Below are 25,410 nucleotides of genomic sequence, written 5' to 3' on the forward strand. Positions count from 1 at the left end.
CCAGATGTAGATTTACTACCACTGCCTGAAGGCTAAAAAGAAGTGCTAGATGTTTTATCAATAAAAGGGGTTTAGCGAAGTAGTGCTTTTATATTACAAATACCTAGAAGTATCTGATGAAAGCTGCATCTTTTTTCAGTAGCTTTTCAAATGTAATTTGATTGATTGGAATCTCAATATAATCAAATTTTAAGCCTTAAACTCCCAGCAGCTTTTGTCATACCTACTGAGCCTTGAACTTGTGTTCCTATTTCATCTTTCAACACAGTTACTGCTGGGTGAGTGCAGCAAATGACGATGTGGACAGATAAATGTAACAAATTTTTTGTTATTGCCATTATAGAACAATTTCCCCCTGGCATTCAAGAAGGCCCGTAGAATTTTGCATCACCGATTGTTTCAGAAGAGGTGTTTCCCTCTTGCTTGGTATCATGCACCAATGGTTTATTCATTAAATTGTGCAATGCTGCTTTACGTGAGATACTGGCTTATCTGAACTTCCAACCATTAATGAAAGATTAGTTTTCAATAAGAATTGTACTGTGTCTGGATAGGATTAAGTTTTTGTTATAAACGAAGATACAACTCAATCTGAATTTAGTAATATTTATAAAAGGCAAGTAAACAGCGCTGGGTGCGCGGGGAGTCTATGCTCTACCAACACGCGCGCACAACCGTCAAACTTTCTAAATATATAGAACATTGCTTTTACATATTCGTAAGAAACCCGAATACGCCTATACATATGTACAATCAGAAAAGGTATCAATTGATAAACATGGCAAAGTTTTCCGAATTCTGGCAAGTGTTTAACAAACAATCCGTTAAGTCTATTACTATTAATGTCCATGACTGGGGGAACATACTTGGAGTTGGTAATCCTGGTTGAAGTGCTCCCATATCTTCCATGACTTCATTAATTTTTCTCAGGTCATGTAACAGTCTCCATTTTCCATTCCCTTTCTTGATTACAAACACCGGAGAATTCCAGGGCTAGTTGTGGGAACAATATTGAGAGGGAGAGTCAGGAGAATATAATAATTTACTAACTTTTAGAGAATTTACTAACTTTTTAGAAAAGGGGGACTGAGAGAGGGAGTTAGGGGAATCTTATCAAGTAGAGATAGAGTGCTGACAGCATGAAACTAGGATCCTACTTAGTGTCTTTACTAACTATGGTGCTTGTGCAAATTAATTAAAGCAAGAAGCCTTGGGCCCCTTCACCAAGGTCAGTCTCTTAATAAGAGTGTGAGCCTATCTTAGGAAACTGGTAGAAACTGGTCCTGCGGATGGACAAGATCCAAGAAGCAACTGAGTCTGCGCAGAGACAAGAGGTCAACTAGCGGTGACAAGGAAGAGTCATCAATCTTCATCCCCACGACCCCCAAAGACCACCACCAGAATACACTGCGCAAGCGCAGGTGGGAGGAGTTTATGGAAATGACTCCTTGGAACTAATTTTAATATGAAGCTGGGACAGGTTATGAATATGTATAGGCGTATTGTGAAACTTCATGCATATGTAACTCTTTACTGCAAATAACCATGGGAAGTTGCTGCATTGGGCGTGCACGATTTTGGAGGGGCTACCCCCCCCGTGCTGCCCAGCGCTGAATAAACATACCTACTTTACAATCTTGCTGATTGTGGAGTCCGTTTTCCGCACGTCAATTTGGCGAGCCAGGCAGGAGACTCTCTGCTTGGCCGCGGGATCGACTGTGGAGCGGACGCTCCTGGGCGCCCCCGAGCACTTTCCTAGGAGGAGTCTCCGCTGCCAGCCACTCACCACGGGAGCAGACAAAAACCTCCTGAAACTGCGGATAAAACGGTATGTGTTGTGGGAAGGGCCTGTAAGTCGTACGTGTGGTCGGGGCAGCTGGTAAATCGCGCAGAAGATGTCTGGCGTGCAGCATAGTCCCCATATGAGAGGAAGGTACCCTGCATGATCAAAGGGGATTTGGTGACCAATAGAGCAGCCGCTAGCGATCTTGGGAGTAGATCGAGCAAATCCGAGGTTACCGCTGCATCCCAGTGTTGGGAGCCAGGATGGACCTACTAATGACTGTATAAGAAGCAGGAGAAGGGTAAGCGGGCCTCTCGCAATTGTGACAAGGTTACTTGGGTAATGTTTGCAGCTGCTGGAGGGATATTGGCTGGAATGTTAATAACTGTAGGTCTTATTTGTAAATGTCTAGATAGCTCATGTTGAAGGCATTTGTGTAAGTGTGTGAGTTTGAGACGGTACAAACGAGTTTGGTTATTGTTCTAAGTGATATATTTTTGTGGTATGAACAAGAAGTGTAAGGGGCCCTTTGTGTGATTGTGTGATTGTGCTGTGTGAGTGAGACGCAGCATCGCTGCCAAGCGAGTGCGGAGTTCCGATCCGCGGTTCCGTATTCTCCGCGAGGGGAGTGGCCAGAGACGAACAAAGCGCATGACAGATCAAAAGGGAGTTCTGTTTCACCGAAGTGTTGATTAGATAATATACGGGCTTAGTGGTGCGTCCCGTCTGTAAATATCCTGACGTGTGACAAGGGAAAGGCGGGAGCATTATTTAAGTAACGGTTTAGAAGTTTCAGTGAAAGGAGTTGTAAAATGGGAAATACTCAAGGAGGAATTTTGAAGAAGAGCCCCTTAGGCTGTGTGTTAGCTTACTGGAGGGATATTGTTGGGACTGGAGGTACAGAAAGTAAGAAAATCCTTATCAAATATTGTAATCAGTGGTGGCCACTGTATAAATTAGAGGATGGAGTTAAGTGGCCACTCAACGGGACAATAGATTATAATACTCTTTTACAATTGATGTTGTTCTTAAGGAGAGAAGGAAAGTGGGATGAGGTTTCATATGCGGATATGTTTTTCACCCTCCGAAATCACCCGGAGTGGCAAAGGGACTGTGGAATGGCACCACCACAGGATCCCATGGTACTGGCGCTCGAGCGAGAAAATAACAGAGAGCTTAGGGGTAAATTGACACGGTGTTGCTCGGCATGCAGTATTGGACAAAGGTGTACCAGAGCAGAAAAGATCTATCAAGCACCAGAGCAGGATCTAACAGATTTGTTTAAGCCTCCCCCTCGACCACAGGAACAGGGTGAGGACTCAGACGGAGCATCCACTCCCCCGGACAGTCCTGTATCTTCCAGTACCAGAAAGAAATATGCTTCCACAGCCTTACAAGCACCTCTCCGGGAGGCAGTAGGGCCTGATGGTGGGGCAGTGCTGATCAAAATACCCTTTACCACTACTGATCTGGGAGAATGGAAAAGGGTTGTGAAAGATTACAGGAATGATCCAGTAAGTGTCACCAAATATTTTCAGTTCATTGTAAAGCAACATAACCCTGATTGGAAGGACATACAGTTATTGTTAGAACACCTGACTGAGACAGAGAAGCAATTGATTTTAAAAACTGCAGGAGATTTGGCTGAGGATCATTATAAGACTACTGGAGGGGATGTTAAGGAATACTTTCCCCTCCAGGATCCAAAATGGAATGTAAATAGATCCGCAGAGATGGAAAGGTTACAGGCATATCAAGAGTGGATTTCAAAAGGAATGGAAAAGGCCATTCCTAAAACTATAAATTGGTCAGCACTATACGCAATTAAACAAGGTCCCTCCGAGTCCCCGTCCGAATTCCTGGATCGACTGAGGGATGTGATGTGCCGTAACACACCGCTGGATCCTGGCTCTGAGGTAGGGATACAACAATTAGTCTCCCTGTTTTTGGGTCAGTCTACAGGGGACATTAGGCGTAAGCTCCAGAAGTTACGTCCCACAGAAGGTAGAAATATGGAAGTGTTACTGGATGAGGCATGGAGAGTATTCAGTAACAGAGAGGAAAGATACAGACAAGGGCAAAGGAGGCTGGTGACAGTAATCCAGGAAAAGGAGGAAAGAAGGCCTAGACAAGAACAGTCCCGATTAGGCAAGGATCAATGTGCTTTTTGCAAGAAGTTTGGTCACTGGAAAAAGGAATGCCCAAGAAACAAAGAGAGGAGACGAAGCCACCAGGTGGGGAAAATAGTAGCCCACATGAAGGAAGACTGAAGGGGACCTGGGGAATCTACCCTAGCAGATCCCCTGGTTATAATGAAGCTAGGGAAGAAACAACAAGAAGTAGAATTTCTGGTTGACACAGGGGCAACATATTCAGTTTTGAATCAGGCTCTGATGCCTTTGGGAAATGACTATGTTATGGTAAAAGGGGCAACTGGCCAAAGTGAAAAGGCATATTTCTGTGAACCTTTAAAGTACAAATTGGGAAAACAATGGGGCATCCACAAATTTCTATATATGCCCAACTCTCCGAAGGCTCTTCTGGGGAGAGATTTGTTGGGGCAACTGGGTGCAAAGATTACCTTTGAAGAAGGGGAAATTACACTGAAGGTAAAAGATCAGCAATACATTCAAATTCTGAGTCTATCCTTAACCAGTTTTCCCACCGAAGGAAAAATCAACGAAGAGATCCTAGACCAGGTATATCCTGGGGTGTGGGCCACCGATATACCTGGAAAAGCAAAGAATGCTCCACCTGTAGAGGTTAAACTCAAGGAAGGTCGACAACCAGTAAGAGTTAAGCAATACCCCCTGAAGAAGGAAGATAGGGAAGGAATTTGGCCAGTAATAGAGAAATATTTACAATTTGGATTATTGAAAGAATGTGAGTCCAATTTCAATACCCCCATATTACCAGTTCGCAAACTCGACGGGTCGTATCGAGTGGTCCAGGACTTGCGAGCCATAAATAGAGTCACTGAAGACCTTTACCCAGTAGTAGCAAATCCGTACACCTTGTTAACTGCATTGACACCTGAACTAACCTGGTTTACTGTTTTAGACTTAAAGGATGCCTTCTTTTGCCTCCCTCTCCATGAAGCCAGCCAGAAAATATTTGCATTTGAATGGGAAAACCCTAAAAGTGGGCGTAAGACAGCTCACTTGGACGGTGTTGCCACAGGGATTTAAGAATAGCCCTACCATCTTTGGTAATCAACTCGCAAAAGACCTGGAATCTTGGGAGGCCCCGTCTGAAGAAGGGAAGCTATTACAATATGTGGACGATATCCTGATTGCTACCAAGACGGAGGGTGGTTGTATGGCCTGGACGGTGAGTCTGCTAAATTTCTTGGGACTCCAAGGGTACCGAGTATCCAAGAAGAAAGCTCAGGTAATACAGCGCAAGGTGATTTATTTGGGCTATGAAATTAGTGCAGGACAGAGAACTCTGGGACAGGCCCATAAAGAGGCAATATGTCAGACTCAGAGACCCCAGACGGTCAAAGAGTTACGGACTTTCTTGGGGATGACGGGGTGGTGTCGACTGTGGATCTATAATTATGGACTGCTTGTTAAACCACTATATGCACTAACGACCACTGATCAGAAATACCTTAAATGGGACAAGAAGACCACGCAAGCCTTTGAGTCACTGAAAAGAGCTTTGATGTCGGCCCCAGCCTTAGGGCTTCCCGATGTGAATAAGCCATTTTTCCTTTTCTCACATGAGAAGCAGGGGATTGCCTTGGGAATATTAGCACAAGATCTGGGCCCATATCGATGAACAGTTGCCTATTTTTCCAAACAATTGGACGCAACTGGAAAGGGTTGGCCTGGATGCTTATGAGCAGTCGCAGCAGTAATATTGAACATACAAGAGGCCCGAAAATTTACCCTGGGCCAGAAGATGACTGTCCTAGTGTCCCACACAGTATCCGCAGTACTAGAAGCAAAGGGTGGACATTGGCTATCTCCACAAAGATTCCTGAGATATCAGGCTATACTAGTAGAACAGGATGATGTGGAAATTGTAGTCACTAACATTGTCAACCCAGCTTCTTTCCTCAGCAGAAACATGGGAGAACCAGTGCATCATGACTGCCTGGAAACTATTGAAGCAACATATGCAAGCCGTCCGGACCTGAGAGACAGCCCTATGGAAGATGGGAAAAATTGGTTTACGGATGGAAGCAGCTATGTCCTAAGTGGTAAGAGGCATGCAGGATATGCCATCACCACCAGCCAAAAAATAGAGTCAAAGCCTTTGCCCATGAATACCTCTGCACAAAAGGCAGAAATAATTGCTCTGACTCGTGCCCTGGAACTGGCCCAAGGCAGAACTGTGAACATCTATACGGACTCAAAGTATGCCTTTGGGGTTGTACATGCACACGGAGCAGTCTGGAAGGAGAGAGGATTATTAAACTCTCAGGGCAAAAATATCAAGCATGCTGAAGAAGTCCTGAAACTGCTGGAGGCAGTTCAACTCCCTGATAAAGTGGTGATTATACACATTAAGGCACACCAGAGAGTAAGCTCAGAATTGGAAAGAGGAAATGAGCTGGCGGACAGAGAGGCAAAACAAGTAGCTAAAGCTGAGGTAAATACAGAAGGGGCTCTGATCCCTGATGGACGAATTTCCTTAGAAGGTAAGCCAGAATACACTAAAGAGGATCAGAAACTCATCTCAGATTTAGAAGGGTTATATAACAAAGAAGGGTGGGCTCTTACCCCACAGGGGAAGCTAATTATTCCTTCCTGCTTGGTATGGCATTTGGTTAGAGAAGAACATAGGAAGAGACATTGGGGAACAGAGGCCCTGTATAAACATCTAATTGGAGAAATTGTGGCCAGAAACTTATATACCACAGTAAGACAGGTAACTCAGCAATGTGATCTTTGTCTCCAGACCAATCCCAAGAACACTCCCAAGCCAAAAATGGGCCAAATTGGAAAAGGTAATGGGCCTGGACAACAATGGCAGATTGATTTCACCGAACTCCCAAGAAAAGGGGGGTATTGGTATTTATTGGTATTAACTGACACCTTTTCAGGATGGCCAGAAGCATTCCCAACCAGAACAGCCAAGGCTCGGGAGGTAACTAAGATATTACTACAAGAAATAATACCACGTTTTGGAGTTCCAGCAACTATATCCTCTGACAGGGGACCACACTTTATCTCAAGAGTGGTACAACAAATTAGTCGCCATTTGGGTATAGACTGGCAACTTCATACTACATATCGCCCTCAGTCGAGTGGCCAAGTAGAAAAAATGAACCACCTAATCAAACAGCAAATTGTGAAATTGGGACAGGAAACGAATTTGGCTTGGCCTCAATCTCTTCCTTTAGCCCTTTTGCGTATACGAACTAGACCAAGGGCAAAGGAAGGGCTAAGCCCCTTTGAAATCTTATATGGACGACCCTATGGAATACAAAGAGGGATATCCATGCAAGCTGGGGATGAAATTATGACTTCCTATATGGTGGCCTTAGGTGAACAGCTCAATGAAATTGGAAAGCATGTGAGTGGGACTCGGGGTAGAGGGTTAGATGGACCAGTGCACAATATACAACCTGGAGATTATGTGTATGTAAAGTCTCTTGCAGAGAAGACCTTGGAACCTCAGTGGGAAGGACCGTTCCAGGTACTCCTCACCTCCTTCACAGCGATCAGAATCAAGGAACAGAATGCCTGGATCCATCATACCAGAGTGAAAAAGGCACCCAAGACCTCATGGAAGGTTACTCAGGTGCAACCTGGAAGGTTACATTTTTCACGGTCTTAATGGTATCATTGGCCAAGGAAACTGAACAGTGGGTGCACAATACCTATGTGAAACTCACCCAGGCAGTGAGTGATAGTTTCAACCTTTCTGACTGTTGGGTGTGCACAGTGCTGCCTAGAGGCAACCTAGAATTCCCCGTATGGGGCATACCCAGTATGAATTGGACATTGACCTTTGCGCAACCAAGAAATGGAACATGTCCATTTGGCAAGGATGGTCGTGAACGTCTAGGGGAGAGATTTGAACTACTCCCACGTGACAATGTTAACATATACACCAGATGTTTAAACGATAAAACCCCATGCGTAGGTACAGGTCCACTTAGTTATTTAGCTCAGAAACCTGACAACTGTAGTATGGCAGAATATGTAGGAACTTTTAATCTTACTAAAATTAGAGATTATGGTGTAGGTGTCACAATATGTGCTGATAAAAAGGATACGAACTCAGGATCTCACGGCCTCAATTCTCTCATGCAAATTTGCAAGCTACAAAAAGGATTCTATTGGCTATGTGGAGATGGGCGTGCTAGGAAAAGCTTACCCTTAAATTGGAAGGGTCATTGTATCGGGGGCTATCTTAGCCCTCGAGGGGGTATATTCACTAAAGCACCTCCGGGAATAGTCCGGACCTTATGGAGACAAACACGTACTGTTCCGAATAACCCCCTCGTGATGAGACCCACGGGATTCCCTAGTTTTGTAAGGTGGTTGATTCCATCCCTGGGAATAAGTGAAATAGAAAAAGCTATCGTAAATATCTCAGCCACATTAGAAATTATTGAAAATACCACAGCTGATGTTCTTTCGACATTACAGGAAGAAATTTCCTCCCTACACAAAGTAGTACTTCAGAATAGGATGGGATTAGATATGCTTTTAGCCAAGGAGGGAGGACTGGGTACAGTCATAAACCAAACTGGCTGTGTACATGTTAACAAACAGAAATAGATTGAGACTGACCTGGAGAAGATTTGGGAAAGGAATAAAATTTTGCATGCAGTAGCTCAGGATGACACGTCCTGGGGATTTACAGACTTGGTAGAAAAATTGACCTCCTGGTTGCCAAACCTAACCTGGCTGAAACAGTTGTTTATCACAGTAATCGTGGTCGTGGTTTTGTTCATGATTCTTTGTGTAGTGATCCGATGTACCTTATGGTGTTTTAAGAGTACAGGAAACTCCTACAGTGAGTGGAAAAAGAACCAACTCAGACAGAAACTGGAGTCTAACAGATACTTTGAAGGAGTGTTAGATAGAGAAACACTATATTGAACCTAGAAATAGTAAAAGAATTTACTAACTTTTTAGAAAAGGGGGGACTGAGAGAGGGAGAGTCAGGAGAATATAATAATGTACTAATTTTTAGAGAACTTACTAACTTTTTAGAAAAGGGGGACTGAGAGAGGGAGTTAGGGGAATCTTATCAAGTAGAGATAGAGTGCTGACAGCATGAAACTAGGATCCTACTTAGTGTCTTTACTAACTATGGTGCTTGTGCAAATTAATTAAAGCAAGAAGCCTTGGGCCCCTTCACCAAGGTCAGTCTCTTAATAAGAGTGTGAGCCTATCTTAGGAAACTGGTAGAAACTGGTCCTGCGGATGGACAAGATCCAAGAAGCAACTGAGTCTGCGCAGAGACAAGAGGTCAACTAGCGGTGACAAGGAAGAGTCATCAATCTTCATCCCCACGACCCCCGAAGACCACCACTAGAATACACTGCGCAAGTGCAGATGGGAGGAGTTTATGGAAATGACTCCTTGGAACTAATTTTACTATGAAGCGGGGACGGGTTATGAATATGTATAGGTGTATTGTGAAACTTCATGCATATGTAACTCTTTGCTGCATATAACCATGGCAAGTTGCCGCATCAGGTGCGCACGATTTTGGAGGGGCTACCCCCCCGTGCTGCCCAGCGCTGAATAAACATACCTACTTTACAATCTTGCTGATTGTGGAGTCCGTTTTCTGCACGTCAGTATGTCTCGCTTTAAGTTGTTAAGCAACTCGGCCTTCGGGCCCTATGTATCCTATTCCTCCCAGATCGAAGGGAAACAGATCCGGCTCCTTTTCAGGGCCTATAGGGCCTGGATCAAAAGGAACGTCCAGGTCACCAGGGGGCGTAACAGCAAAGGCCTGCGATGGCAGTAGCGGCGGTGGGGGGCCGATGGTGTAGCAGAAGGATCGGTGGACGAGCCCGCAGCTCCCTCACTATCTGGCAAACCACACGTTTCTGATTGTGGTCCCACATGGCTCTTTAAGGCTTCAGAGATTGCTCGCCAGGTGCTGAGCAATCCCACCGCAACCTTGTCATTTTTAGTAGCAGAATCCCACACCTTGACCTCAGTTTGGTCCCATGTTTCAGGATCATAAACTGTCTGATTGTTAATAAAGGGAATAAGCTGTAAGGTTACCAGGACAGTCTTTGTTTCTAAGGGCGTATGGTTCCCCATAGCATGCAACTGCTTACCTTCGGCCAGCGTGGGGCACTTGTGTGCGCGGGTCCGCTTCTCTCAGCTTGAGCTTCCTTCCAGCTCCGGTGCGCCTATTTCCGGCGACTTTCTATACGAGCTTCTTTGAGCGGTTTGCTGAGTTTGGCCGAACCCATCTTCATTAGGCGATCAATGTCCCTGTTCCTGTCCTGGTCCCTGTTCTGTTAGCCTGTCCCTGTCCCTGTTTTTCTTCAGGTCCCTGTTCGGGTGCCATTTGTGGCGTAACGACCACACGGACACCAGGGTTCTTTTAGGATCAGTAACTGCTACTACTTTATTGATGACAGAACTTCATCGTATCGTGTTGCATCCCATACTGAGGACAGGCTCCCTTCTTATACTATTCGCCTCACAGCAGTCCTTGTCCACTAACTCTTCATTGGTCAAACAACTTTGCCTGGCAACCAGCAAACCCCCAGCAACTTCCATGCCTTAACGGCGGGAGAACAAGCAACCCGAGACGGCATGGCGTCTCCTGAATCACCCTTCTTTGTTCCCTCTAAACTCTTTACATTCCTGATGGACTCATCCTTAAGAGTCCGATGTTATCACCAACCATGGGGCTTGTCGACCCCCATGGCCACACTCCCACATCTCACCCTTCTTTATTAACATCAACCATCTTCCTGACACGAATTATTACTCCATATATCACATTCTGAAGTTAACTTTCTTCATAGTACAGCATGGTACTGTACTTTACCTTTGTGGCTAAAACAGTTGTTGATATCACCAGAGTTTTGGCTACTGCTGAACAGTGCTTGCACAGTGTCAAGGACTTTGTTCTCTCTCCTCTGCCCTCTCAAAGCGAGTAGGGTGGGGGTAGGCAAGAGGTTGGGAGGGGTCATAGCCGAGACAGCTGACTGAAAGAGGACAAAGGTATGTTCTGCCCTGGAGTCAGGGCTTCTCAGAAACCTAGTCCCACTGAGAGCCCTTGAAAAATGAAAAAGGACTCAAGAGCTGAGATAAGGACATGGGGATCACTCTACGATTATCGTCGCAGGCAAAACAGACTTAGCATAAGAAGACTAATAAAATTTATTACCTATTGCTGATGGGCTGGAGTGGTGAGAAACAAAGAAACAAGCTGGGGGCACCTTCCCCCATCCACTCTCTTCCACCTCCTCCCCACCCTGAGTGGCATGGGGCGGGGGTGGGAGTGGGGGCTGCAGTCAGTCCGTGGTGTTATAAATGACTGAGTCCCAAATAGGATTACAATCAAAGTTTACAATTTATTAAACGAATAGAGGCAAGCAAACAGCGCTAGGTGCGCCGGGAGTCTCTGCTCCACCAGGACGCACACCTGTTACATAAGGCGGCTGGTTTTTGTGCTCCTAGGCTAATACATATTCATTACTACTTCTAGAAGAGGCAGGGTTATTATAATTGGTTTCCCGAATCCGAAGTCCTCCCAGGTGCGCCTGCTTATCAGTCTCTGTTAGTCTCTCCGGGGGCCGCTCGGACGGGGAGGCTCATATTCTTCCTCCTTATCTAGTGGTCTCTTGGCCGGCTGTCAGAAGTTACTGCACGTCCGTGCAAAGTCAGCAGTTTTTCTCTGAAGAAATCCCTTTGTTCTCTTCTCGCCTAAACCCAGGCCTCAATGTTAACCCTTCAAATCCCTTAGTGGCACGAATTGCTGGACCATTCCTTACAATTCCTCCCCTTCTTTTTAATATCATCAATTCGTGTCTCTTCTTCAACCTTTGTTAGTAGCAATTGGATTTCATCAGTCAGTTCTCGGGGTGTCCATTTCTTAAGCATCATTATTGACACATCACCTTTTCTCTCCCGAAGTCATCACAAATTGGGTGCTATTTATTATTTGCCATATCAACAACGTAAAGCAAGGTATCATACAAGGTATAAACAATAATGTCATTATGTTAGCGTAGCAACCATATAACCACCAAGTGATTATATGAAGGTGCTTTATTCAGCGCTGGAAGCCGGGGCAGGTGCCCAAATCTGGCTTCAAGTCCCGTTACTTCCCAGCCATTATTTATACATTCAACATTGCGTCAGGTATACATATTCATTACAGGTTGCAACATCAGCCTCGCATTCCATTCTAATTAGCTCCCCTCCCCTTTGCACATGCGTGGCGCACTCTGGTGGTCGTCCAGGTGGTCGTCCAGATGAAGTAAGGAGTCTTCCTCTCCGCTAAACTTTTCACCTTTCTCACTCGACGCATGCTCCCTCCGCTCCTTGGTTCTGCTTCAACTCATTTCAGCATTTCCAGGCCCTTATCCAAGGTCAGGTTGTACCTGTTCCCTCCCAGGGTTCCCCTTCAACGATTCATTTGAATGTTCAGTGTACTCCCTAAGTTTCCAGCATACATAGATTGATTGATAATGTAAGTACATTTGGCAATGCTTAATTATACTGTATGACCCATCACCTAAGAGACATTAATAAAACATCCATTCGATTCTCCCCAACACTAACATTTCCCCCCTTTGAAAATACTTCACTCATACCAAGAGCAAGTATTTTCATTACTATTAGGTTGAATCAGGTTAGTAGAGGTTAGTGAGTATAACTTGATATAGAGATTAGTAAGTATAATCTTAACGCATCTTCGTTAGTCTACTATCTTATTGATTCCTCTATGCCTGGTTGTTAACGCTAGTACTATAGGATGGGGGTGGAGTAAGAGGGATAGGGTGTTCTGGGTGATTCCCAGTAAGGACTCTCATTATTCGGCGATTCCATGCACTACTCCTAACTATTTCTCCTTTCACACACGAGAACATTACTCCCATTGCAGCGAATACAATTAACAGCAGCACAATGCTTTGTAGGAGGGACTTGAGCCATCCTTCCAGATGAAGGCCTAGTCCCTCAAAAGTTGCTCCCAACCAATTTTGCTCAGCTTCTTGCTTTTCTTCCTCTAGCTCGTGTTCCACATGAGCTAGTTGGGATATGTCATTTTCCACATCTGTAGTTATATTTGGAATATGTACACAGCAATGATCAATTCTGCCTTTCAAATATCCACACACCCCATGCTCTTTTAACAAAAGCATGTCCAGAGCCATTCTGTTTTGCAGGGTCATTTTGGTTGTGGCCTGTAATTGTAAATTTAAATCTTTGAACCCCTTCTTGGTCACCTTTGCCAACCTGTTTACTTGGCCCATTAAGCTATATATTATTTCCCTATTCTGGTATGTTGCTATTGGGGCAAATAGTGATTCTATCACCCATCCTATCCTGATTGCAGTTGAGGGGTCTTGCCAATCATCATCTTGGTCTACCTCCCTTCTTATTCTAGTTCGCAAGTTTGTCGAACTCCCTTTAAAAGGAGATTTCTTCCAAAGCGGACACAAGGTGGGCAAGCCTAGTGTTATTTCTTTCGCCGGACCATCTAGTTCCAGGTGTGTTGTCCAAGTTCCATCATTAGCAGCCCATACGAAGTATCCCATACTCCGTATTGTTGAATATTTGCAATTTACCTTGATTCTCTTGTTGCTCTTCTGACTGGTTATATTTCCGTTGACTCGCAGTCCGCTACATGCACATCCGGTCGCTAAAGCTATTTTTACTGGGAGTAAAGGTATGGTTTTCAGGTCCGTATCGCAATTCAGGATCTGGGTGCAGTTCCACCATGGGACTGCCTTCACTCGTTCTCGACTACTAGTTTCCCTCTGATCTGCCATATATTCTTGGTCCCTTTGGCTATCATTTCTCTTACCAGTCCACTGTATGCACCAGGGAGTATTTCCTCCATATTGATATCTCTGCAGTATGCTCATGGTCCATGCGCTATCCCAGCCTTCTAATTCTCCTGATTCACTTACTTCCTCGCATTCCCATTTAACTTTCTCCTGTGATTTGGTACGTTGCTCATCATACTCACACCATCCTAGTCGTCTGCTCATGGTGTCTAAATTCGTGAATTGATAGTTTCTTTTCTTTTCGCATTGTGAGTAGTAGGCAATTATCTTTTCCCTATAATATCCCTCGATCTTTTCCGTTTTCACAGTCTTTTCTGCTTTACATTGAATTGTTTTATTCCGCTCAATTTGGGGCAAGGAAGATGTTATTATCCCCCATGGTATAGGGTCCCCTGCTGACTTGGGTATAGGTAAACAAGCAGTTACTTGACTCACATTCCGCATTTTTGCAAAATCCCTAATCAAACCTATCATCAGATTTTCTTCTCGATTCTTTACTACCCATTGCATTCTTGGTGTTGTAGGCTGAATTGATCTTTTCCTTCTGGTTTCGGAGACTATAATCTTACTAAATCCTCCAGCAGTTCCGTTATTATACGAACATTGATATTCTTCTAAGTTCTCCCTGGTAATTCCTCTAATTGTTAGGGTCATCTGCCCTCCCAATCCTGTATCTGTCTTGTGTTTCTCATCCTCCTCAACTGGATCGTTGTTCCTTGTCCGGCTGGTATTGGCTCTACTGTTACCCTGTAACCTACAACAATGACCAGGCCTAATTCCATAGCCCTTTTTTCCTCTCAAATTCTCACCAGTTCTTACCAAGCACCTATACTTTCCTTGGTCTTCGAGAGTCAGGTTCCGGGGGTGCAGCTCTACACTTCCTCCTTTCCCTTGACATTTTTCATTTACCCACCTTTTCTTTTTCCAGCGTTCCCATAATCCCTCATGCCCGCCCTTGTTGTTGTAAATTGTATCGGGGTCTTGCGGGGGGTCTCGAATCTTTTCCTGTATAATCCGGGCTTTAGACAGATCTATCGGGGAATCACTTTTGACCCTGCAGATCAGAGTGGCATTATTTCCAACATATACGGTCTTATTCTCTTCCTTCTGAGGTATTTTCAGAGAAGCAGCATTTGTCTCACTATAATACGATAGTACCCACCAACCCCAAAACACTCCCAAAATTTGATAAACAATCATATCAAATACTCTAGATCTTTAATTTTGTAGGGCCCAGTGGCTGTGCCTCCCAAAGTCTCGGTACTCGTTTCACCCGAGTATAATGTATCCAAGCATCTACCCCTTCTACCTTAACAGCGGTGAAGGTTACCAGTAGAACTTGGTAAGGTCCATCCCACCGTTCCTTCAAGGGTTCCTCGTTCCAATTTTTGATGTAGACTCTGTCTCCTGGCTGTATATCATGCACTGGATTCTCCAAGGCCAGGGGTCGGTTCCACCTCACATTTTGACATTACTGACACCTCGTTTCAAATAGGTAAGATTTCTCGCATTACTATAGGAAGCACATACCATCCGTCAGGATTCTTCTGGGCCTTCATCAAATTTGCAAGTCTCTCGTCTTCTGCTGAATACTTTGGGTCTTTAGGTAATTTAAAACAAGAGAGGCCTACCTTTGATGGAATTAGAGCCATTACTTCCCATACTTCACGCGCAACCTTCCGGGCCGTCAAATCTGCCAGTCTGTTACCTTCTGCAATCTCTGACACCCCTCCTTGATGAGCTTTACAATGCATTATGGCCACCTGTTGGGGTTTCTGTACAGCTGTTATTAATTTCAATATTTCTTCCTGGTATTTTATATTAGTCCCTTGTGAGGATAGCATTCCCCTTTCTTTCCATAATGCCCCATGTACATGAACTACCCCGAATGCATATTTTGAATCTGTCCAAATATTCACGTTCTTACCCTCGCTTAGTTCCAGGGCTCGTGTCAGGGCAACTATTTCTGCTCGTTGGGCTGAAGTCCCCGGAGGTAGGGAATTTGCCTCAATCACTACCTTTGATGTAGTTACCACGTATCCTGCGTAACGAGTCCCATTTTCCACAAAGCTGCTTCCATCCGTGAAAAGTTCCCAATCCGGTCTCCCCAGAGGCTGATCCTTTAAGTCTGTTCTGCTGGCATAGGTATGTTCGATGATCTCCACGCAATCATGACTGAGGTCTCCTTCCTCCGTAGTTGTTCCTAGAAACACTGCTGGGTTCAATAAGTTAGTAGTTCTTAAGATTACATCATCTTGCTCAGTTAGTATAGCTTGATATTTCATCATTCGGCTGGGTGATAGCCAATGGCCCCCCTTTTGCCCCAATACCGTAGTCACCATATGTGGCACGAACACCTCAATTTGTTTCCCTAATGTGAGCTTCCTGGCTTCCTGTATTAAAAGGACTGTGGCTGCCATGGCCCTTAAACACGAGGGCCATCCAGCGCTTACCGCATCCAATTGTTTAGAAAAATACCCCACAGGTCTTTTCCAGCTCCCAAGTCGCTGGGTCAGTACTCCTAATGCCAATCGTTGTCTCTCATGCACAAACAGCTGGAAGTCCTTTGATAAGTCCGGCAAGCCCAAGGCAGGCGCCTTTATCAGGGCTTCTTTTAATTTCTTAAAGGCCTCTTGTTGTGGCTTTCCCCAGGTAAATGTACAGGCCTTTTGGGTTTCATAGAGGGGCTTTGCTATGAGTCCATTACCCACAGTCTACACCACCCGGCCATACCTAGGAAAGCCCGTAGTTCATGCAAATTTCGCGGCTCGGGGATTTCACAAATAGCTTGTATTCGGTTAACTCCCAATTTTCTTTGTCCTTGAGAAATTTCACATCCCAAATGAATTACTGTTGTGCACGTGATTTGTGCCTTTTGTTTAGAAACCTTGTACCCATTTAGTCCCAATTGATTCAAAATATCAATAGTTACCTGAATACATTCTGACTCTCCTTCGGTAGCTATTAATATATCGTCCACATATTGTAACAGCAGGTATCGATCCTTTGGTACCTGAATCTGTCCTTGGTTAATCCAATCTTCTATTTCTTTAGCTAGTTGACCGCCGAAGAGGGTCGGGCTATTCTTGAATCCTTGAGGCAATCTTGTCCAGGTTAGTTGCATCTTTCGTCCGTTCTGTGGATTTTCCCATTCAAAAGCAAAGAGTTTTCTACTATCCTTGTCAGTGGATATGCAGAAGAAGGCATCTTTTAAATCAATTACCGTAAACCACTTATATTTCTCTTTTACAGATGTTAACAATGTATAAGGATTAGCCACCACTGGGTGAATATCTTTTGTTATTTCGTTTATTGCCCTAAGGTCCTGCACTAGCCTGTATTCCCCATTAGGTTTCTTTACTGGGAAAATTGGGATATTATATTCGGATTTGCATTCCTCCAGAATGTGGTAGCTAAGAAATTTATCTATAATCTTTACTATCCCTAGCCTAGCTTCTAGCTTCAATGGGTACTGTTTAATCCGTACCGGTCGGGCCCCTTCCTTAAGTTCAATTTTTACTGGCTGGGCTACTTTTGATTTTCCGGGCACGTCCGTTTCCCAAATCGTAGGCATTACTGCATTTTCTACCTCTTTTGGTATATGAGGAACAGCTTTCTCTTTAATCATTAATATTTGTCCCACTTTTGATTCCGGGATTCTCATAATCAATTCTCCATCTTCAAACATTATGGTAGCGTTTAGTTTAGTTAACAAATCCCGTCCCAAAAGAGGAATAGGGCATTCTGGTACATATAAAAATTCATGCGTAATTTCTTTACCTCCAAACCGTAAATCAAGGGGTTGTAAGAACGGCCGTATTTCCTCCTTCCCGGTGGCACCTACAATAGTAGTTTTCCTTTCCCCTATCTTACCACTTAATCTATTGAGTACTGAATATGTGGCCCCTGTATCAATTAAAAATTTTACTTCCTTATTTCCTATTTGAATTTTTACCAAGGGCTCTTTAGTTTCTGCTACCGGATCTCCTAGTCAGCTACTATACTCCCCCAGAACCATCGCCTTAGCTGCTTCTTGGTTTCGGAACGAATTTCCCCCACCAACGATCAGCTGTCCACAGAGAGGGCATTCGTTTTTCCAATGACCCTCCCCCTTACAATGGGCACATTGGTTAAGACCCAGCCGGTTTCCCCCTGAGCTCGGGTAGCCTCTCCCTGTTCCTCTACCTCAACCGTTAATATTTCCTCTTCCCCTGCCCCTTAATCCTGCATGTTCTCTCCCTTGAATTACTGCTAATAAGTTCTGTTGTTGCCTTTTTGTCGTTTCCTTTTCTCTGTTATTATACACTTTCCAGACTATTTCCAACAGCCTATCCAAATTTCTCAAATCTGCACCTTCCAACTTTTGCAATTTCTTCCTAATATCCTCTTGGGCTTGTCCCAGGAAAATGAGTGCTAATTGAGCTTTAGCTTGCTCAGTCTCTACGTCTAAATCTGTATATTTCTTAGCAGTTTCTTTCAATCTCTCTAAAAAGGCGGAAGGTGATTCCGCTTTTTCTTGCCTGACATTATACAATTTTGACCAATTTATGGTCCGGGGCATGGCATTCTGTACCCCGATTTGTACCCAATCTTGATATCTCTTCAGCCTCCTTATTCCATCCCCTGTGTTATAATCCCATTGGGGATCCTCGGTGGGGAAGTTTTGATCTAGATTTCCAAGCACTAATCCATTTCGTATATCTTCTCGGGCTCTCTCTCTGGCTGCCCGCAATACCATGCCTTTTTCTGTCGAGTCCATCAAAGTATCCAGGATCACCTGGAGATCATCCCAATCGGGATTTTGGTTTTTAATTATCATTTTCATTACCCTGGCTACTTTATCTGGGTTTTCCCTGTAGGTGCCGGCTGCTTGTTTCCATATCATTAAATCCCCAGCTGAAAAAGGCACCTTAACATATACCGGCCCTTCTGTCCCCACTCCTTGCCTGAGGGGAGCGATTATTTTCCCTCTCTGTTCATTTATAGTTTCTCCTGCCCTTCGCTGTTGCCGGGTCCTATGTGACACAGGGGAGACTAAAGTCGGGGATTCTCCATCACTACTGCTATCTTCCTTTTCTCCCTTTTCCCTCCCTGTCCTGGCTCTTCCCGGCGGAGCCGACGGCGCAACTTCCAAATCAATATTTCCATTATTCATTTCCCCATAATACTTATTATTCTCTATTGCCTGATGCTGTATACAGCGTCCCTCCTTAGTACATGCACAACAACGTTCCTCAGTTGAAACTTCAAGCACCATTATTCCACAAGCATGCTGCCATTCAGGCTTTCGGCGCAAATAAAAGAATAATTCTACATACGGCAGTTCATCATATTTTCCTTCCCACTTACAAAATAGCATTAATTGTAAAATTGTATTATATTGCAATGTTCCATTCTCAGGCCAAGTTTCTTGGTCCTCTAGTTTATACTGTGGCCACCAAATATTACAATAATCAATCAGCTTTCCTTTCCGCATTTCTTGACCAAAACCTCCCTCTTTCCAATGTGCTAGCAAACACCCCAGTGGGGATGTCCGCGGGATAGGTACATCTTTTCCCAGAATTCCTTTAATCTTTTTCATTTTGAGCTTATGATACAAACCCAAAAGCTGCCGGAGCAGCAGCACACTCCCCCAGAAGCTGCCGGAGCAGCAGCACACTCCCCCAGAAGCTGCCGGAGCAGAAGCACACTCTCCCAGAAGCTGCCGGAGCAGCAGCGTGCTTACCACATACCAATAATACCAGGTGCTGACCCTTCAGCACAAACCAATACAGTTACCAATACCAAACCACCAATGCCGAACCTGCAGAGCTTTCGCTCTGTCTAACGGACGGCGCCTAGGCTTACCCCGGGAGCTCCCTGCCCAACCGAGCGTGGCTTTCGCCGCGTCTGACCGGCAGGCTTTCCCAACCAAATCGGTACCGAATACTCAAAGTTGAAAGCACCTTTGCTTACCACTCCAGTGGTACGTCGTGAGCAGCGGAGGTCGGTCGTGGTCGACTGCTCCCCGAGAATCCCTCGGTGCCGGCTGGAGCGAAACCGAGACACGATCCGCCTCAGCAGTGCCCACGCTGTCCCATCTGGGTCGCCAAAATGTTAGCGTAGCAACCACATAACCACCAAGTGATTATATGAAGGTGCTTTATTCAGCGCTGGAAGCCGGGGCAGGTGCCCAAATCTGGCTTCAAGTCCCGTTACTTCCCAGCCATTATTTATACATTCAACATTGCGTCAGGTATACATATTCATTACAGGTTGCAACATCAGCCTCGCATTCCATTCTAATTAGCTCCCCTCCCCTTTGCACATGCGTGGCGCACTCTGGTGGTCGTCCAGGTGGTCGTCCAGATGAAGTAAGGAGTCTTCCTCTCCGCTAAACTTTTCACCTTTCTCACTCGACGCATGCTCCCTCCGCTCCTTGGTTCTGCTTCAACTCATTTCAGCATTTCCAGGCCCTTATCCAAGGTCAGGTTGTACCTGTTCCCTCCCAGGGTTCCCCTTCAACGATTCATTTGAATGTTCAGTGTACTCCCTAAGTTTCCAGCATACATAGATTGATTGATAATGTAAGTACATTTGGCAATGCTTAATTATACTGTATGACCCATCACCTAAGAGACATTAATAAAACATCCCTTCGATTCTCCCCAACACTAACAATTACACCACATAAAAATAAAAATAGCATCCTTTTAACCCATGGTCCACCGGGCAACCATGAAAAGAAATCCCAGTCCATACCCTTCCAAGTTTGTACTGGGACGTGGGCTAGCTTTTTAATTTCCTTTGTTATCTGCTTAACCACTTTTCCATTATCATCAACTTGTAAACAACAATTAGAATCGTTCAGTTTTCCACACACTCTCCCTTCTTCTGCTAGTAAATAGTCTAAGACCATTCTACGTTGAAAGATAGCATTCCTCATCTGAGTGGATTGATCAGCCAGAAGATCCAAGGCCGTCGCTGTTTGATTGGTTACAACTTCGAGGATAGCTTGCAACCTAATTGTTCGGTTCAAATTATAAATAGGTTCTCGGGCTCCTGATACCAACTCATTCGGGTTCCAGGTAGCTCGCCCATAATGCTGTATGATTCTTTCAGGAGGCCATTCATCCTTTCCCCATTTTTGGGCACTACCCCCGGCTAAGGAAGTATCAATAGATCATTTTACTCTGTTCAGGTCATCATATAATCTTATTCCTAAATGATTTCCTTGTGTTCGTGACAATAAAAAGAACAAGGGTCTTATGTACCCCACATAGCATATTCCCGACCAGTTTCTGGGTAGCCTCTTCTAAGCATGTTTGCCACACACCCAATAATGTCCCTTTAGGGCCCACGTCCCGTTTGGAAAAGGACCATCCCATCCCTCTTTACCCTTTGGGGCGTGATAATACAGAGTGTCCTTGTTACCGAGTGGTCCTGTTACCATGTCTGCCCCGTTTGTACTCGTATATGCGCACTTCCAAGCTCCCACGTTGGGTTTCCACTTACAGTCACAATTCAGTTCTCTTTGGCGGCCTGTCATATTATAAGCTGACCAGAAATGTTTAAAGAACACTCGCCTCCCATTCTCATCCTGCCATTTCCAGCGATAGACCCGCACCACATGCTATTCCTTAGAGGTGTTATCACGCTGACAGCTCAAGATTTGACCATCGAATTGTCCCCCCGCTTGTGCTCTTGCCACAGTTTCACATCCGGATCCAAAAAATTCTCAATATGAGCATTTCAGCCAAGTCCCGTTTCTCAGCTGAACATGCGTGGTGTTCCATTTCCCACTACGTGCTGTACAGCTTACAGGACTACATCCAGGATCGGTACAATCATATCCGGGGGACAGAGTCCAATTGCAAATGCTTTTTCCCACCGCCACTGTTCCTGTTCTGTTCAAGCAGTATACACCCCGAGCTGACGAGTGCAACTGCCATGGGCCTCCTTCCTCTTTCCAAAATTGCGTCCCATTATGAACTTCGCTCAAATTACTGACCCACCACTTGGGTTCGACCGGGCCTGCTACCCAGGGCCAACTTTCACTTCCCCCCCGGTCCTCCACAAATCCAGCAGTTACTAAGGTTAAAGGCCCTAGCCACTTCCTCCCCCAAAGTGAAAAAGTTATTCCTCCATTCCTGCCCATGGCCCAAGTGACCCTGTAAAAACAATACCAGGAAGTATAGCATTTCTTATCCTTTTTCGCTGTCCAATCTTGAGAGTGTGGGAAGTGCCTTCAATCATGGGGTTGGGCCCGCTTTCAGAGCTTGTGTTACCATTCAGCCCTTCGGGGTGATCCAGCTCCTGGAAAAACTAATCACAATTTTATTATGGGTTTAAAAGGTCCTCATGTTATTTTTCTCAGGACAACCTGATCTTAGCGCGGGAGAAGTCCGGTCGAGGCCCTCTCACTCGGCGGTCAATACCCATAGGGGTTGCCTCCCTCGGTAGACCATACACACCGCAGTGGAGGGTCCTACCCCGGTCTTGCCTTCTCCCTTTCCTCCCTTCAGCCTTGTCCTCTTTATCCAGTGCCCTTAATTCATGCAGAACCTCATTGCTGGGATATCAGTTCCTCTTTAGTCTCAGTTTCAGTTCCCCAGGAGTGGACTCAACCCTCCAGGCTTCGGTAGTTATTGGTCCTTTTATTCTGGATGCGTGGGTCCAACCCCTTTCTGCTGTTCTCACAGCTGTTTCAGTAGTAAGTAAAACAAGGTACGGTCCCTCCCATCGGGGGTTCAATGATTCTTCTCTCCAGGTTTTTATTAAGACCTTGTCTCCTGGTTGTATTTTATGAATAGCAAATCCTAAAGGTGGTGTCTGAGTCATCATCCCAATTTCTCTTAGCTCCTGTAATCTCCTTCCAATGGTAATTATGTATTTCTGGATACTATGATCCTCAACTACATTGTTCCCTAGGGGCATCCCTTGAGAATAAGGCATACCATATAACATTTCATATGATGATAATCCAGTCTCACTGTGTGGTTTAGTTCTTATGTTTAAAAGTGCCAATGGTAAGCATTTCGTCCAGGGCAGCTGTGTCTCGATCATTAACTTAGCCAATTGTTGTTTTATTGTTTGATTCATCCTTTCTACTTTCCCTGAGCTTTGTGGGTGCCACGGAGTGTGGTATTCCCACTGAATACCTTTCAAGGGGTACATCCTTCAAATCTTTGTGGCTGGCATGAGTATGTTCGATTATTTCCACACAATTGTGTTCCAACGGTCCTTCTTCTGGAACGGTTCCTAGAAATACTGCTGGATATAACAGGTTAGTCGTTTTCAAGGTTATGTCATCTTGTTCAGTTAGTATTGCCTGATATTTCATCATCCGGCTGGGTGATAACCCGTGCCCCCCCCCTTTTGTTCCAAAACGGTTGTTACCATATGTGGTCCAAAAACTTCAATATGTTTTCCCATTTGAAGGCAAATAATTTTCTACTATCTTTATCAAGATGTATGCAAAAGAAGGCATCCCTTAAATCTATCACGGTAAACCATTTATATTTCCCTTTCACAGATGTTAACAATGTGTAAGGATTAGTGTGGGAATGGAAATGTTGTTTTTGCAGTGTTACATTGTTTAGAAGGAAGGAATGTGGTATTGAGATATGCTTACAGTGATAAGAAAGCTTAACAGAAAACCTTGTAAAATGCAGACAGCCGGACTCCTTAGAGCAATTAGGTGAAAATCACGGTGTCAAGTCAAATCAGATAAGTGAGGAAACATTACCACTTCAAACAGTAAAAAAGTCAAAAGAAATTTGAAATTTAACAGGCCAGCAACTGAAGGCCATATATTGTCTGTGAAGTATCGGATAGGTTGTGAACCTGGATTACCCAGTCAATGGGGAAACAGGGGAGGGTCCCGGTCGTCGAGAAAGAAAGTATATAACCTGTACTATGTGACTAGAAGGTGCGGTCCTACTTGTGGGACGCCCGCCATTGCAATCGCGAATAAATTACTACTTCACTGAGATCCTCACCTGACCCTAGGTTATTGGCTACAGAGTGTTTCTCACATTAGCTACTACCGGGTGAATATCCTTTGTTATTTCATTTATTGCTCTAAGATCTCGTACAAATCTATACTCGCCATTCGGCTTCTTTACTGGAAAAATTGGAGTATTGTATTCCGATTTACATTCTTCCAGAATCTGATATTTGAGAAATTTGTCGATAATTTTCACCATTCCCGTTCCTAGCTTCTATCTTAAGTGGATATTGTTTGATTCAAACAGGTTTGGCTCCTTCCTTTAATTCCACCTTTACCGGTTGTGCCAGTTTCGACTTCCCTGGTACATCTGTTTCCCATACTGTTGGTATAACTGCATACTTCTCTTGGAATATTAACAAAGGGTTTATCTTTGATCATTAGGATTTGTCTTACTTTGGACTCAGGTACCTTCATTATTAATTCTCCATCCTCAAAGGTTATTGTTGCATCTAATTTGGCTAATAGATCCCGTCCCAAGAGTGGAATCGGGCATTCTGGTACATACAAAAATTCATGGGTTAGTTCCTTACCCCCAAAACGCAAATCAAGGGGTTGTAAGAATGGTCGTTCCTCCTCTTTCCCTGTGGCTCCAATTATTGTAGTTGTCTTAGCTCCTAATCGTCCTTTTAAACTATTTAACACTATGTTGCTCCTATTACATTTACAGCCTAATTAACACAGAGAAAGAAGCTCCCATAACCAACAAAAAATTCAAGCCTCTGTCTTCGTTTCCTAGCTTTATTTCAACTAGTGGACCTGCTAGGGTAGATGCCCCAGGTCCCCGTCATTCCTGACTGTTGTAAGTTTGTCCTGCAGCCTAAGACAATTTCTTTCTGATATCAGGGGCCGATTGCCCTGGAAAGAGGCTAGCCAGTTGCCTCTGTTTTTTTTTTTTTTTTTTTTTTTAAGCCAGGTCCATTTTTTTTTCTCATTGCATTTCAAAGTTGGTCCAAAAATTCAAAAATTCCATAGGGGTTTCTTTTGGACCTTGTTGGAACAGATTCTCAATTTCCAATAGCCAATTTAACCAGATTTTGTTATTTACATAATTTCCGGGTTGTAAGTTTGTCCTGCAGCCTAAGACAATTTCTTTCTGATATCAGGGGCCGATTGCCCTAGAAAGAGGCTAGCCAATTGCCTCTGTTTGTTTTCTGAAGCCAGGTCCAAATTTTTGTCTGTTTTAGTTTTTTTCTCTTCGTTGCATTTCAAAGTTGGTCCAAAAATTCAAAAATTCCATAGGGGTTTCTTTTGGACCTTGTTGGGACAGATTCTCAATTCCCAGTTTAACCAGATTTTGGTATTTCCGGGGTGATTAGGGTCTCAGTGAGGGGGTCGGTCAGGGGAATGCAATCGTTGACAGTTCCCTGAGCGGTCCCATTGGCAATCTGAGCTCACACATGAACTCAGGTTGTTTTAAGAGTTAGCTGCTTTTCTGTTTCCATGACAACTCTCTCGGACCCATCACGGTCCCTCTGCCCCAGAGGGCTCACACCCGTGATTTAGAGATCTCAGCCTCGGGTTGAGGCGGAACTATTAGCATTCCTACATCCTCTTTCCCTGCTCATTCAGCTTCAAACAGCTCTGTTAAATACTACATGCCACACAACCTTTAACACCTTCAACAACCCTTTTAACACTTCCTTTATCTTTCTCCAGCCTGTACTTTTCTAATGCCAA

General features: G+C 44.4%; 1 protein-coding gene and 1 long non-coding RNA gene across 2 annotated transcripts in view; one reads left to right on the plus strand and one right to left on the minus strand.

Moving 5' to 3' along the window:
- LOC310888740 (ubiquilin-1-like) overlaps positions 1 to 1,637 on the plus strand; it is a 34,671-nt gene extending 33,034 nt beyond the window's left edge. The window contains exon 11 of the mRNA XM_083815741.1: positions 5 to 1,637. Within this exon, the coding sequence (XP_083671867.1) occupies positions 5 to 10 (6 nt within the window). The 3' untranslated portion in view covers positions 11 to 1,637. The remainder of the gene's footprint in view (positions 1 to 4) is intronic.
- LOC310888742 lies at positions 855 to 24,612 on the minus strand. The gene is made up of 4 exons (XR_014576124.1): positions 19,698 to 24,612; positions 16,756 to 16,878; positions 10,047 to 15,954; positions 855 to 993 (listed from the first exon to the last, which is right to left on the minus strand). It is a non-coding gene; the product is annotated as an uncharacterized lncRNA (long non-coding RNA).
- Between the last annotated feature and the right edge of the window lie 798 nt (positions 24,613 to 25,410).

This window comes from Anser anser, assembly GCF_964211835.1.
Source record: "Anser anser genome assembly, chromosome: W".
Taxonomy (NCBI): Eukaryota; Metazoa; Chordata; class Aves; order Anseriformes; family Anatidae; genus Anser; species Anser anser.